At 41.2% G+C, this 12,504-nt stretch overlaps 2 protein-coding genes across 3 annotated transcripts; one reads left to right on the forward strand and one right to left on the reverse strand.

Annotated features, from left to right (window-relative positions):
* Positions 1-505: 505 nt before the first annotated feature.
* Positions 506-3,655, reverse strand: LOC135677914 (putative disease resistance protein RGA4). Its single transcript, XM_065190323.1, has 2 exons — positions 2,462-3,655; positions 506-1,747 (listed from the first exon to the last, which is right to left on the reverse strand). The coding sequence occupies exons 1-2, from the start codon at positions 3,653-3,655 to the stop codon at positions 506-508; spliced, it is 2,436 nt and encodes an 811-aa protein (XP_065046395.1).
* Positions 3,656-9,834: 6,179 nt separating this feature from the next.
* Positions 9,835-11,993, forward strand: LOC135675490 (transcription factor bHLH130-like). 2 transcript variants are annotated; one of them, XM_065185686.1, is made up of 6 exons: positions 9,835-10,809; positions 10,887-11,155; positions 11,229-11,342; positions 11,417-11,482; positions 11,547-11,615; positions 11,690-11,993. In XM_065185686.1, exons 1-6 carry the CDS (start codon positions 10,257-10,259, stop codon positions 11,750-11,752), a joined length of 1,134 nt encoding a protein of 377 aa, XP_065041758.1. In that variant the 5' UTR covers positions 9,835-10,256; the 3' UTR covers positions 11,753-11,993. The 2 variants fall into 2 exon arrangements, with proteins under 2 accessions (XP_065041758.1, XP_065041757.1); XM_065185685.1 differs by having other exon boundaries at positions 11,547-11,993.
* The last annotated feature ends 511 nt before the right edge of the window (positions 11,994-12,504 follow it).

Consider the following 12,504-nt stretch of genomic DNA (forward strand, 5'->3'; position numbering starts at 1 on the left):
AGTTTTTAAGCAAGTAGTTATGTAGGCGCAGCATTCTGATCGAAAGGGAAGTATGAAGATTAATGTTTATGCTACAATTTTATTGTGTTAGGTTAGTAAGTTCATATTAGTCTTGCAAGCAATCTTAGAAACGGCAAATTACGTACTTGCTAACGTCAAAAAATGATTGAAGTGAGATGTAAACCAATACTATCAGAGCAGAGCAAATGTGGCAGTGAGATGCAAACCAATACTATCAGAGCAGAGCAAATGTGGAAGTGAGATGCAAACCAAAATACAATCCCCTCTCAAAAGCACTACTCGACCTATACCTGAAGCACAAATATCACTCTAGCATCGACCAAAGGTTATTATACCAGAGAGAGAGAGAGAGTTGGAGGGCATACATACATTATTAGATTAAGAAGGATTGCCTCCCATGGATGGATGACTTCACTTGGGTCAACACACACACACACACTTGCAAATCGATGAAGAAGACGGATGGACAAATATCCTTTGCCGGTTAGAGCTGCAACTTTGGACAGCCTTCATTCCAAATGTGAAAACGGGGCGATTGTTTGAGCCTCTCGGGAATGAATGACAGCATGGCGCAATCTCGTACAATCAGGTGTTTAAGAGATTTGAGTTCTGCCAACCAATCCGGCAAAGAGATCAAATTGTTGCATCGGATAATATACAAATGAGAAAGGTCCTCAAGATACTTGATACCCTGTGGTAAGCACCTCAGCTCTTCACACCCAGTTATCTCTAAGGCAGTGACATATTTAAGGTTCTGCCAACCTACAAATTCAGAGGTCAGCAACTTGTCATTATTCAACCATAGTGATAATGCAAGAAGCCTGCTTGATGGTCGCACATGAAATTCCTTGAATTTTGGACACTGGATTAGTATCAACCTAAGAAGCATCGGGAACATGTCACCTTCACCTTTTGCCTTGAGCCATCTCTCCAGCATAGGCATTTCTGAGAAAATGAGTGATTCCAATCTAGGAAATGTGTCACCATTACCATCACCGTAAAATGCATCATCCACTGCACTAATTGAATCCATGCCACTTATCTCAACAGTCTCAAGCTTAGGTAGTTGTCCAAGCGGTGGTAGCCTTTCACATTTCTTTAGATTGACAAGCTTGATCTCTGTCAAATGCCACAGATTTTCTTTTTTGCACGCCATCCAGCTCGGAAGTTTCTTCCCCATATAAGAAAGTATTTCTAGATTCTTCAAAGCTAGGTTAGGCTGAAGGTGTTCCAGTACCTGCTCATCTAATAATACTATGTTAGTAACTAATGCAACTTCTATATCCCACCACTCCCAACTTAGTGTCGAACACTCGAGCAATATTTTATCCTCGAGCTTTAAGGCTCGAGCATCCTCCGCGCTTGATAGTCCATTAAGTGTTTTCAGACGAAGTTCTTTAAGATTTACTAAACTCTGCAACTCTAGGATGACACTTGAAAGACTATTAGTTGTAGTATGCATTGTTAACTTTTGGAGGTTAGTCAATTGCTCTATTCCATGAGGCAATTGAGTTAAGGACACACATTTGTCCACATTTAGCATTGTCAATTTTTTCATGCTGACTAAACCTTCAGGTAATTTCATGAATGATTGACAACCTTCGACATCTAACTCTTGTAAATTTGTAAGGGCGGTAATCGAATCAGGAAGCATTTGAAGCTTCTGACAGTAAGCTAGTTTTAAAATCAATAATTTCTCGAGTTTGTGGATCGATTTGGATAATTTCTGAAAGTTTTCACAATGAGTCAACTTTAAGATCTTCAAATTTTGAAGGTTGAAGATATATTTAGGAAGTGCTTGAATCTGAGTGTAGGAAAGGTTGAGGTATCTCAGGCTAACCAACTTGGCAATTGTATTAGGTAATTGTTGGATCCTACAATGTGATAAATGTAATATCCGTAAGTGTACCAGATTTATAAACATGGCTGCTGGGATCTCTTTGATTTGACACTTTTGATCGTTTTCAGCCATCTCTTCCTCCGTTTGCAAAATCAAAGTTCTTAGTCTCTTTGTGACCCCTGCTGATAAGGCGGTTGGAAACGTGAAGGAATCATCAGAATCGACAAGCAAGCATAGATGGCAACATTGTTTCGGGATTCTTATTGAATCTTGACCGATCCTTGTCCTCATATAGTAATCTGAATCCAACGTTGAAAATCGTAACTCAATTTCACGGATCAATCGATACATCTTCTCGGCATCAAATGATTGTTGTGGCATAAGGTCTTCAGCGATCATCATATGCATGTAGTCTTCCATTAAATAGCTACATGGATCTAAATTGCACAATGAGCCATAGAGTCGTAATCGTGCAAGTTTAGTTGAAAGATTTTGGAGGCTCATTAATTTAAAATGCTGATGGTGTCTAACATTTGAGTAAGGAGGCCAAACATCTGAGTGACAAGACAAATCATATGCTACTTCTTGCCATCGACTTACCTCAGCGTACCTGAATATTGAGCCCAACGTCTTTGCCAGTAAGGGAGAGCCCTTAATTGTTTTGTATTGTTGCTCCGCAAATTGAAGTAGCAAATTTATGGTACAAGTGTTCTCTTTGTCCTGCGCTGATCCAATGAATGTGTCTCGCATGACCAATTTTATCCAAGCATCCTCTGAGAGGCCAGCCAACATATACTCTTTGCACCCAAATATATTTCGATAAGAAGCAATATCTATACTCCAACTAGTATATTCGGTAGTGTATTTGGTGGTGATGATCACTACTGTACTTCCGATTCCACCCACATGCAATAGGTTGTGCTTTAGTTGATCCCACTTGTCTTTCAACCCCTCTTCCGTATAATCATAGTATACTTCATTCAAGATGAGCAAGTATCTTCTTTGGCCGAGCCGTTCATTCACGAGTAGCCAGATAGCTTGGTGCGATTGCAGATGGTCGCACGAGTCTCCCGTGATAGACCTTGCAAATTCTCTCCCGATGCTTAGTTGATCCCAAGATAAGTCGAAGGAAACGTCCACCCAGATTCGATGATGGAAATGTTGGCGCACCCAGGGGTGGTGGTAAATCATCCGAGCCAGGGTTGTCTTCCCCATGGATGGATATGATGGCAACGACCTTTCATCATGGATGACAATGACGAAGGGCTCACTGTTGCTAGATGATTGATTCTGCTGAAGAATCTCTACAATATTATCTCTGGCCTCATCTCTTCCCACCACTTCCTCTCCTAGGACATAGGAGTACTCTTCATCGCATGGATCCATGGCATCCATCATCTCCTTCCGGAGGTCCAAGGCAGACCCCCTAAGGACGAGCTCCTTCAACCTGAGCCCCATCTCCTTGAGCTCCTGCAGAATAGAAAGACGAAAAGCCACTCGGAAGGAGCGCAACAAGGGATTCGACGGTGCCGCTGCCCTCCCCGGCCACTCCAAGATCCGGTCGAGCAGGTTTTGGACGTCCGCAATGGCTGCACCCGCATCCGCCATCCACATCTCCACGTCCGGCTGCGTCCACGCCCGCATCGTCGCGTCCCGAATGACTGCATTGATGGCCCAAAGGTCAGGAATAATCTTCTCCAGATGATGTTGGATGCCTAGCTCCCGACATCGCTCCTTCATATCAAACGACGGCAGCAAATCCAAGAGTATGTGCCGCAAATCCACTGCCGCCATGCTTTCGCTCCGGCCTTTGATGTTTTGGTTGCGTGAGGTGGGGGTGAGAGCGCTAGAGATGTATATTGTGATTGATGATGAGCATCTATCTATACTTGGTTTGTTTATTGGATCACGATGATTCTTCTACTTTTATTAGTATTATTATTATTAATGTTGTGGCTACTCTTTAAAGTGTATGCCACACCAACACACACTCTTGGAATCAATGCTAAGCCTCCTCTAAATAAAGCACTTTCCTCACACACGCCATAATTCTTTTTCGTTTCGGATCCTAACCTTCGTCCCCAAGCATGGAATGGTAGCAGCTATAAAAGAGGTGATCGGATGTTACTTTAACCGACAAAATGCTAAACACAATCCATGTCAACATTTCATAGAATAATCCTTCCTTGTTAGAGAAGCTTTGGTTGTTCCTTTTGATATTCCAATCTTGAAGGCCGTGCCTCTTTTACTCTCTCTTTAGCTTTTTTTATTATTATTATTTATTTGTTTATACGTTCTATATTATTTTAGAATATGCATACTTGAAGCTTTTTGACCAACACTTCAATTCTTATTTTTCATCTATGTCCGCAACAATCAATTATATAAAATATGACAATCACGGATTTGATTAAATTTCAAATGTCCAATCTATCAATAAATCGTACCGAACTCATAATGCATAATTGATATTGGTCGCTAAATTTTTTTTAATCGATATTATTTTAATACATGAACGAACGGAGTTCGAATAAAACAAGGATATGGTTCAACTATCCTTGTAATAATAATCATTAAGCATCTTTTGACTTTTGATCTAAGCTTCAAGATCGAAGTTAACAAAAGTTTATGCCATCGTCGAGAGATGCTTAGTATTTGTATCTCATAGTTTCAAATTATACTATGTCAAGCAAATTCATATTGATTTTTTTTTTTTTTTTTTGTGAATGACGAATCAGTATCTCGAGCAACATAATAACCTTTGTTGGGAAAATATTTCATGTGCAGGATGAAAATTAAAAATAGTCACATGTTATTAAACCAAGTAGATAAGTTTGAGTAAAAAAGAAAAAGAAAATGAGAGAGCTATTAGGCAAATATTCTAATCGTTTATTGGTAAATTTGGAGATTCCTCTATCATTTCAAAGTTATTCGAATGCAGTTATTATAACCTTTTATCTAAAGCTTAAATAGTACCCCCCCTTTTTTTTTTTGTTTTCTATTAGATGTATATGGCCACGGAAATGTAACAACAAAATAATCTTGGAATCATCAAAGCACGCAACCAATATCGTAAGCAAGCTCTCGTGAAGCCCTTTTTTTCACTCTCCACACTTCCTTTTGGCTTCCAATTATAATCTTGATCTCTAGCATGCCATCATCCAATGTCTTTGATCGACATAATCCAATGCAAACATTTCATCTAATAATCTTTATTGAGAACTTTATTTTTCCATGCAGTTCGTTCTAATCTTCATGTTTTTTCTTTCATTTATCTTCCCTCGAGTGCCTTCTACCCTCTTTTCGTTTCTTCTTTTCCATTTAGCCTTTTTTTTTTTTCCTATTTATTCTATATTACTTGGAGTTTTTCTATTTGTTCTATATTACTTGGAGTTTTTCTATTTGTTTGTTCTAGGACATTCCATTTGTATTATTAAAGTTGTATATGTATGCCACCCACACCATCACACTCTTGGAATCAACTCTTTGTCATCAATGCACACAACGGATATCATAAAGCAATCGCTAATAGCTAATAATGAAGCCCTTTCATCACTCTCCACACTTCTTTTTGGCTTCCAATCCTAACTTTTTATGACACAACAGAAAAAGATAGGTATAAAGAAATGTATGGATGGTAATGTTTATCCTAAATGTCCGGACATACTTATGGTGATGATCAATTGAGTATAGATGAACAGACAATCGTAAAGAGTAGTTACATTTCTTGAGAGGGAGGGAGATTGGAAGCCAGAATGAGCACTAGTTTAGATGCCCGACGTTATACAACTTTGAAAGTTTACCTAATAATTAAAATAGAAGATGATATGGAATATGTTAGTAGTTTGAGCGTGCCCCGGCAATGCAAGGTCCGTGGAGGGTTGATGTATGCTCGCTTGCCTTCATTTTAAAGAGAGTGTTTTCAAGACTCAAACCCTGATCTCTCGAGTCACAAAGAAGCTGTACCAAACTGTGAACATACATACAAATGGAAGCCCTATAATCCACACTTCAATGTGCATGTTGCGAAATGCACACCAACACAGACACAAACACAAGAAGAATCAGCAGAATTGACACCATAATCATGAGACATGCTGCCTTAATCTGAGAAAGTTGTAGATCCACTAACTTATTGCTAGCAAATTAGGTCAGTCTCTGTCTAAATTCAACTTCCTGAATTCCAAAGTTCATATCCACGGATTATTTGTACAGATTTCTCTGTTTGCAGCAAATGGAAGAATCTTATTCAACCCTAACACAAAAGAAACAAGACGAGAAAGATCAAGACGAAGCCTTTACCAGCACAAGGAAGGGGGGAAGCCTTTGCTAGAGTAGCCAAGACAGTTTTCGAAGCCTCTCCCACCCGCCGCCCCTCGTCCGCGCCGCCCCCCTCAGCCTTCCGCTGCTGGCCGCCGCGGCGACCGCCTTCGAGGAAATCGGAGCCACACTCGTCGCTGATGAGCAAGTAATGGGAAGAGACGCCGGCAGAGACACCCTACGGTGTTCGACGCCCAATTTAGGCTGCTATTAATAGGCCGACCCAAAAGCCTATTGGGCCAATGTTTCGATGAGAGGCCCACTAAATCCATGGCTCTACAATCAGGAGAAATAAGGATAGGAATTAATGCTGCATACTAGAATTTAAAATTCATGAAATCTAAAGTTAAATACTACTACCTAAAATTAATATACATAGTAAATGTGATGATTTTTTTGAATAAAGTATTTTCATCGATAGTAACGAGACACTTATCGAGACAAATCATAATAAATAATTTCAGAATCGATTATTTAGCATTAAACATGATAAAAAATTATCCATAAATATTGACTATCACCACTTAATTTAGCCTTATATATATCAAGAAATTGATAAGAGATTCTAGTATTATAGGATATCCATAGATGATCATGAATTAATCGTCCGAGCCTAGATTATGTTGATTCGGGAGTTCTTGAATAGAAAAAAAATTATAATATTTTTAAATTAATATAATATTCAAGTAAGTGAAAAAATTTTGAATACATTTATAATAGCTAAATCAGTATATATAAACATTTGAAAACAAGTATTTTTGAAATAATAATATAATAAATTAACAAGTCGATTATTTCAGCTGATGGGATCTGTTCGTGACAAATAATCTTTAAAAGAATTTTTGATGGATGCTGGAAAATTAAAAAGATGACAAAAGCTTATTTTTCAAACAAACACTGTTAAGACTGAATTGTTGCATCCATAAAGCACCAAAACATCTACTTATTATTCTCCAAAACATAATCTATCCGAAATCATCACGATATGTGTGTGTGCAAGGCGAGCCACGAAGTAAACACCCCATGCTAATGAAATCATCATCTTCACTATGGAACCCTAACTCTGAGGTCAACCCATTGCTGATCCACATATGGTCAAAGGCCATGATGGCTGCAAGATGAGCACGTTATCATATTATAATACCCTTTTAAATGCCTCGAGGCTTGCAGGGCTGCGTGGACTAACATGGTTCACGACTGCACCCCAACGGATGCGGCAGCTTCTGAGAGCGATGAGCTGCATGCAATTAATATTCTGATGAGTTCGAGACCGTTGCGGCTGCTCGGAGATTCTAACACCAACTTTGATTTAGGTTGACCTTATCCCATCTAGTTCATGGTTTCTAAGATCCTATGTGTGACATTGCAATGCATCCATGAACAGATAAAAGGTAGCAGATACCATACCATGCGTGGCTACTAACTTCATGTCTTCCCTAAGCTGGTGAAGTATCTTATTGCATTGACCTAATATGCCTCATGCTCCACTGCCGCATGCCAGCCACTACTGGATAGCAATATAGCTACTAATATAAAAAAAATAGTAGTAAAACATAATAATTAGTTATCAGTGTAAGAATTATGGCATAAATTTTCATTAGAATTATATTATAAAATCAAGTCTTGACCAGTTCAATTTACTAATTAGATCGTTTGAGTATTTAAAAAATTAAAATATTTTAGTACTACTGTTAATTTAGATATATAATATTTTGGTCTAATAGTTTAGATTAGATCACATTAATAACAATAATAATCTAAAGTATTATTGTAAAAACTAACCTCGAAGTGACTAGTAAGACTAAAAAAAAATCGAGAATTAAACTCTCGACCCATTTGACTTACTAATTAGACCGTTTGAGTTCTAAAAAAGATTAAAAATATCCTTAGTAGTTTTTTAAATTTTATAAGATTTTTTGAAATGCTTTTATTAGATCGTTTGTGTTTGCTCCGTTACTATCGTTTTCTCTCACTATATTTTATATTATTAACATAATTTATATTATAAAATCGAGTATATTTATTTTTCAACAAAAAATTAAACATGCAGTTCAACGGAATCAAATCGATATCCATAGCTAAGATCTAAAGGTGGGCGATTTCTAGATATTGTAACTAACCCTAACCCAAATGTGAGGTTTGGAATCTAAATCTCTCTTTAACTGTATCAAGGAAAGATTATTAACGTATTATTGTTTGGTGCTTTAAAGATTATTAATGCTTATAAATAATCCTTCTACCATGTCCTATTAACTGTGACTTTGTGTGCTGCTGGGTGAAGACAAGCAAGAAAAGATGAGGATTAAGCTTTGACTTGATCACTTGTCAACATTCCCCTATGCATCTAACACTGAACCAAGACAATCTACGATTGGCTACCTCCACAAAGCTATTCCTTAAAACAAGATTATTATTATTATTATTATTATTATTATTATTATTATGTGTAATAACAACGTTACAAACAATCTCATTGGCTCGAATGACTAATAAATGGACCACTCAAGGTGTGTGATTCGAAGAAAGACAGGGAGAGGGGTTGGCCCATTCTCTATTTCCTCGTGATCTTAGTTGATGAAGTCTTTCTCTGATGGAAGAGAGCTACCTTAGTCCCGGATTCTCTCAAACGTTGGATGTGTCCGCTTGGGATCTGACGGTCAGGATGAGGCAGCAAAACAATAGATGATGACGGAGAGGAGATGAACGAGAGGCCCCGCTACGGTCCCAATTGCAAGGCAGGTAACTGAGGGGGAAGAATCTGAGCCTTCGCTTTTCATGGAGGAAGGCGCCACAGACGGGCCACGCGCACGTCATAGACAACCTGTTCCTCTCGTAGTCGACAAGATCAACGCGAAGGAGACTCCACCCATGTGGCGGGAACCGTTTAAGCCCGCGTCCGTGAGAAAGCCCGATGGGGCAGGTGACGTGGTCGCACGGGGGTGGTTGCTACTGTATTCTCTGCCAAGCGACCAAACAAAGAAGGGCCATTTTCCATTGGCTCACATCGTGAGGCCCTACAGAGGAATGCGGGCCCCGCGGCCAGGATGCAATAGGAGGAGCCTCTTGTAGATAGGGTATCTAGCTCGATGACATAAACAGTTTAAAGGACGCCCACCAAAACCGGCCTAAAATAGCTAAAAGAAAGGCGCTGTAGGCGGGCCACACGCCTGTCGTAGCTAAAACTATTCCTGTAAGAGTGGACAAGATCAACACGGAGAAGACTCCACCCACGTAGTCGGAACCATTTAAACCTGTGTCGCCGCGAGGGCATTTTGGTTACGTCGTCCGTGGGATTGCCCGATGGCGTGGGTGACGTGGTCGCGAGGATGCTTGCTACCGAATCCTTGGCAAGCGATGAAACAAACAAGGATCAGTTTCCATTCGTCGATACCGATGGGCCCTACATGAACAAGTGGGACCCGCGGCGGGGAAGCAATCGGAGGGGCTCTTGGTAGAAAGGGTATCTCCGTCAATTAGGATTGACGGCGAGGAAACGAGCGTGTGCGTGTGCGGGACGTCGCTGCAACGGCTGCCACTCGCTTGCGCTTTAAAGAAAGCTGCGGAGACAACGTCGAGCCGAATAAACAACTATAAAGGCAAATAGAATAAACAATATGAGAGACGATAAGAGCTTGAGATGGAGGAAGGGAGAGAGGAAGAGATGGAGAGGGAAAGGGATCTTTTCGGTGGTCCTCGACGTCGAGTACTGGAGTAATCTGGAGGTTTAGAGGTGGAGGAGGAGACGAGCCGTGAAAGAAACGATTTTTATTTGTTTTATTATTATGATTCATTTCTTTCTATTTCTTTCCTCCTCCTTGTGTTTCCTATAAAAAAGAGATTTTTTTGGTAAACATAGTGTCGGGGTTGGAGAGATTTGAATAGCTCGTGGAATCGTGTGAGAGTTGGTTGTGTCTTCGTCCCTGTTCTGAGGGATTCCGGTTGAAAGATCTGTTCTTTGAAGAGAGAGAGAGAGAGATTAATAGGTCGAGATCTTGTCAGAATAGTACAGTTAGGAACGGAGGAGAAAAGGCCGTGCCTTTTGCTGTAGATTTAGTGGAGAGAAGAGGAGGAAGTGATGTACAGATCACCGTCGTTGCCGGTGTCGAAGGATCTCAATCTCCCATATCCAAGCGCAGCTCCTTTCGACGGCCACCGGAAGCAGGAATCCAGCTCCAACATCAATCCTTACGGTGGCCACCACCACCAGGAGGAGGAGGAACAGCAGCAGCAGCAGACGAGCTCCGGCCTCCTCCGCTATCGATCGGCCCCGAGCTCGATGCTCGGAGAACTCTGCGACGACTTCCTTCCTGAGAGAACCTCGTGCCCTGAGACCGAGACCTTGTTCGCCAGATTACTAGCCCCGGATCTCCAGATCCGCGACAAGCCTCCCGGTAGTGGCGGTGGTGCAGCCATAAGCCAGAGGAGCCCTCAGTTCACGCCGCCCCATCCGCCACCGGCAGCTTTCTCCTCGCAGATCATGTTTCACCAGCTGCAGAAGCAGCAACATGTGAGCTCGATGGCGATGGAGACGGAGCAGATTAAAAACGGAGACGCGGACAGCTCCTCCACCCACCCACGGCACAGCAGCTCTCCTGGTGGTCTCTTCTCTCACCTGAGCGTGGAGGATGGTACGCAATCACTTCCCTGTCTTCTTCAACATCTGAAGACTCCCTATTCTTTCGCTCTTCATTCTGCTCTTCTGTAGGATATCCTATGCTGAGAGGGGTGGCTGGTTTCCGCAACGAGGATGAAGCAGACAGGCTAAGGAACCAGATAAGCTTCTCGTCGAGGCAAAACTCCATGATGTCGCAGATCTCCGAGGTCATCGGTGGCAGCAGCCCCGAAGAGAGCAGCGGAGGCAGGTGCTACATGCCGGGATTTCCAACAAACACTTGGGACACCTCCTCCTTGTTCTCGGGCAGAGACGACGGAGGGAAGACGACGACTGATGCGCTTAATCCTGCGGAGCTTCAGGTAACTCCTCTTGACCTCCCTCTGTCCCTCCTGTCCATGAGACGCATCATCGTCGTTCTCCACCTCGGAACAGATTGGAGAGGCGAGGAATCATGCCGCAGGATACTTGGCGTTCCAGGATGCTGTCCCCTGCAAGATCCGAGCCAAGCGCGGCTGTGCAACTCATCCTCGAAGTATAGCCGAGAGGGTAATCTGCTCTTCTTCTTCTTCCTCTTCTCACCTCCATAACTACTCACTGATGGAATTCTTCTTCTCTCTCAGGTGAGGAGGACCAGAATCAGCGAGAGGATGAGGAAGCTGCAGGAACTCGTGCCGAACATGGACAAGGTATCACCTGCTGCAACAGCAATTCACGTTGTTGCAGCACTCTAATGTTCATTTCCACTTGCAGCAAACGAACACAGCCGACATGTTAGATTTGGCCATCGGATACATCAAAGATCTGCAGAAGCAAGTGAAGGTACTGCGTCTGCAAAGGTTTGCTGGTATTGTAGTTCTTGTGAATGTTAATTGGATTGTTTGTTGTTGTGGAAGACACTGGCGGACAGCCGGGAAAGCTGTGCCTGTTCATCCGGGAAACAGCAGTCGCATAGTTAGTGGTGGTTCATTCAATCAGAGCTCAACAATGTTCTTGGCAATGGCGGATTCAGTTGGAGGGGAGATCCACAATGTTCTTGCCGAAAATGGTATGGGAATCATCGACAAGAGGATGGATACAGAAGGAGGAGCTTCTTTTTTTGGTAGACTTGTCTTGTGTTTCCTTTTTATTGCCTTTTTAGCTGTGGAAGTTGTGGACGTACCTTCGGGCTGAATCAAAGTACAACATGATTTCTTTCTCTGTCGAAAGAAGATGGGATGAGAGAGAGAGAGAGAGAGAGAGAGAGAGAGAGGAAAGAGGTGATGAGAGCAGCTGTATCCATCTCGCATGTATGGCGGTAGGGTCACGATTCTCTCTCTCTCTCTCTCTCTCTCTCTCTCTCCCTCTCGCATCCTTCCTCCAAAATTCACTGGCTGAAAGATCGGAAGATAGATTCGTCTTATAATAAATTATTAATTTTTTTATCAATTAATTTAATTAATATTTTTAAAAATATTTTTTATTATGATATAAAAATCATAAAAAAAATAAAAAAAAATAACGTTGATCGAGGATTAATTCAATCTAAATCTAAATAAATATTCGTATAAAAAATAAAAGAATAATTTCATATTGATAAAAAATAAAAGAGTTAGATGCTATATTTCTAATAATCCGAACCAATCAAGCCATCACTTCTATAACTCAGACAGTGACTGATGGTTGACTTGGTCAGCCATTTGTAATCAAAAGAGGCTAATTGTCTTGTTAT

This window comes from Musa acuminata, chromosome BXJ1-6 (genome assembly GCF_036884655.1).
Source record: "Musa acuminata AAA Group cultivar baxijiao chromosome BXJ1-6, Cavendish_Baxijiao_AAA, whole genome shotgun sequence".
NCBI lineage: Eukaryota > Viridiplantae > Streptophyta > Magnoliopsida > Zingiberales > Musaceae > Musa > Musa acuminata.

What these genes read in the sequence shown, in the direction of transcription:
- LOC135675490 (XM_065185685.1), top strand. Translation starts at nt 10,257, where the DNA reads ATGTACAGATCACCGTCGTTGCCGGTGTCGAAGGATCTCAATCTCCCA. An exon ending in CTCGAAGTATAGCCGAGAGG is followed by an intron (nt 11,343 to 11,416) that starts GTAATCTGCTCT and finishes CTTCTCTCTCAG; the next exon opens with GTGAGGAGGACCAGAATCAG. An exon ending in TCGTGCCGAACATGGACAAG is followed by an intron (nt 11,483 to 11,546) that starts GTATCACCTGCT and finishes TTCCACTTGCAG; the next exon opens with CAAACGAACACAGCCGACAT.
- LOC135677914 (XM_065190323.1), bottom strand. Translation starts at nt 3,655, where the DNA reads ATGGCGGCAGTGGATTTGCGGCACATACTCTTGGATTTGCTGCCGTCG. An exon ending in CAATATTCAGGTACGCTGAG is followed by an intron (nt 1,748 to 2,461) that starts GTAAGTCGATGG and finishes GAAAACTTTCAG; the next exon opens with AAATTATCCAAATCGATCCA.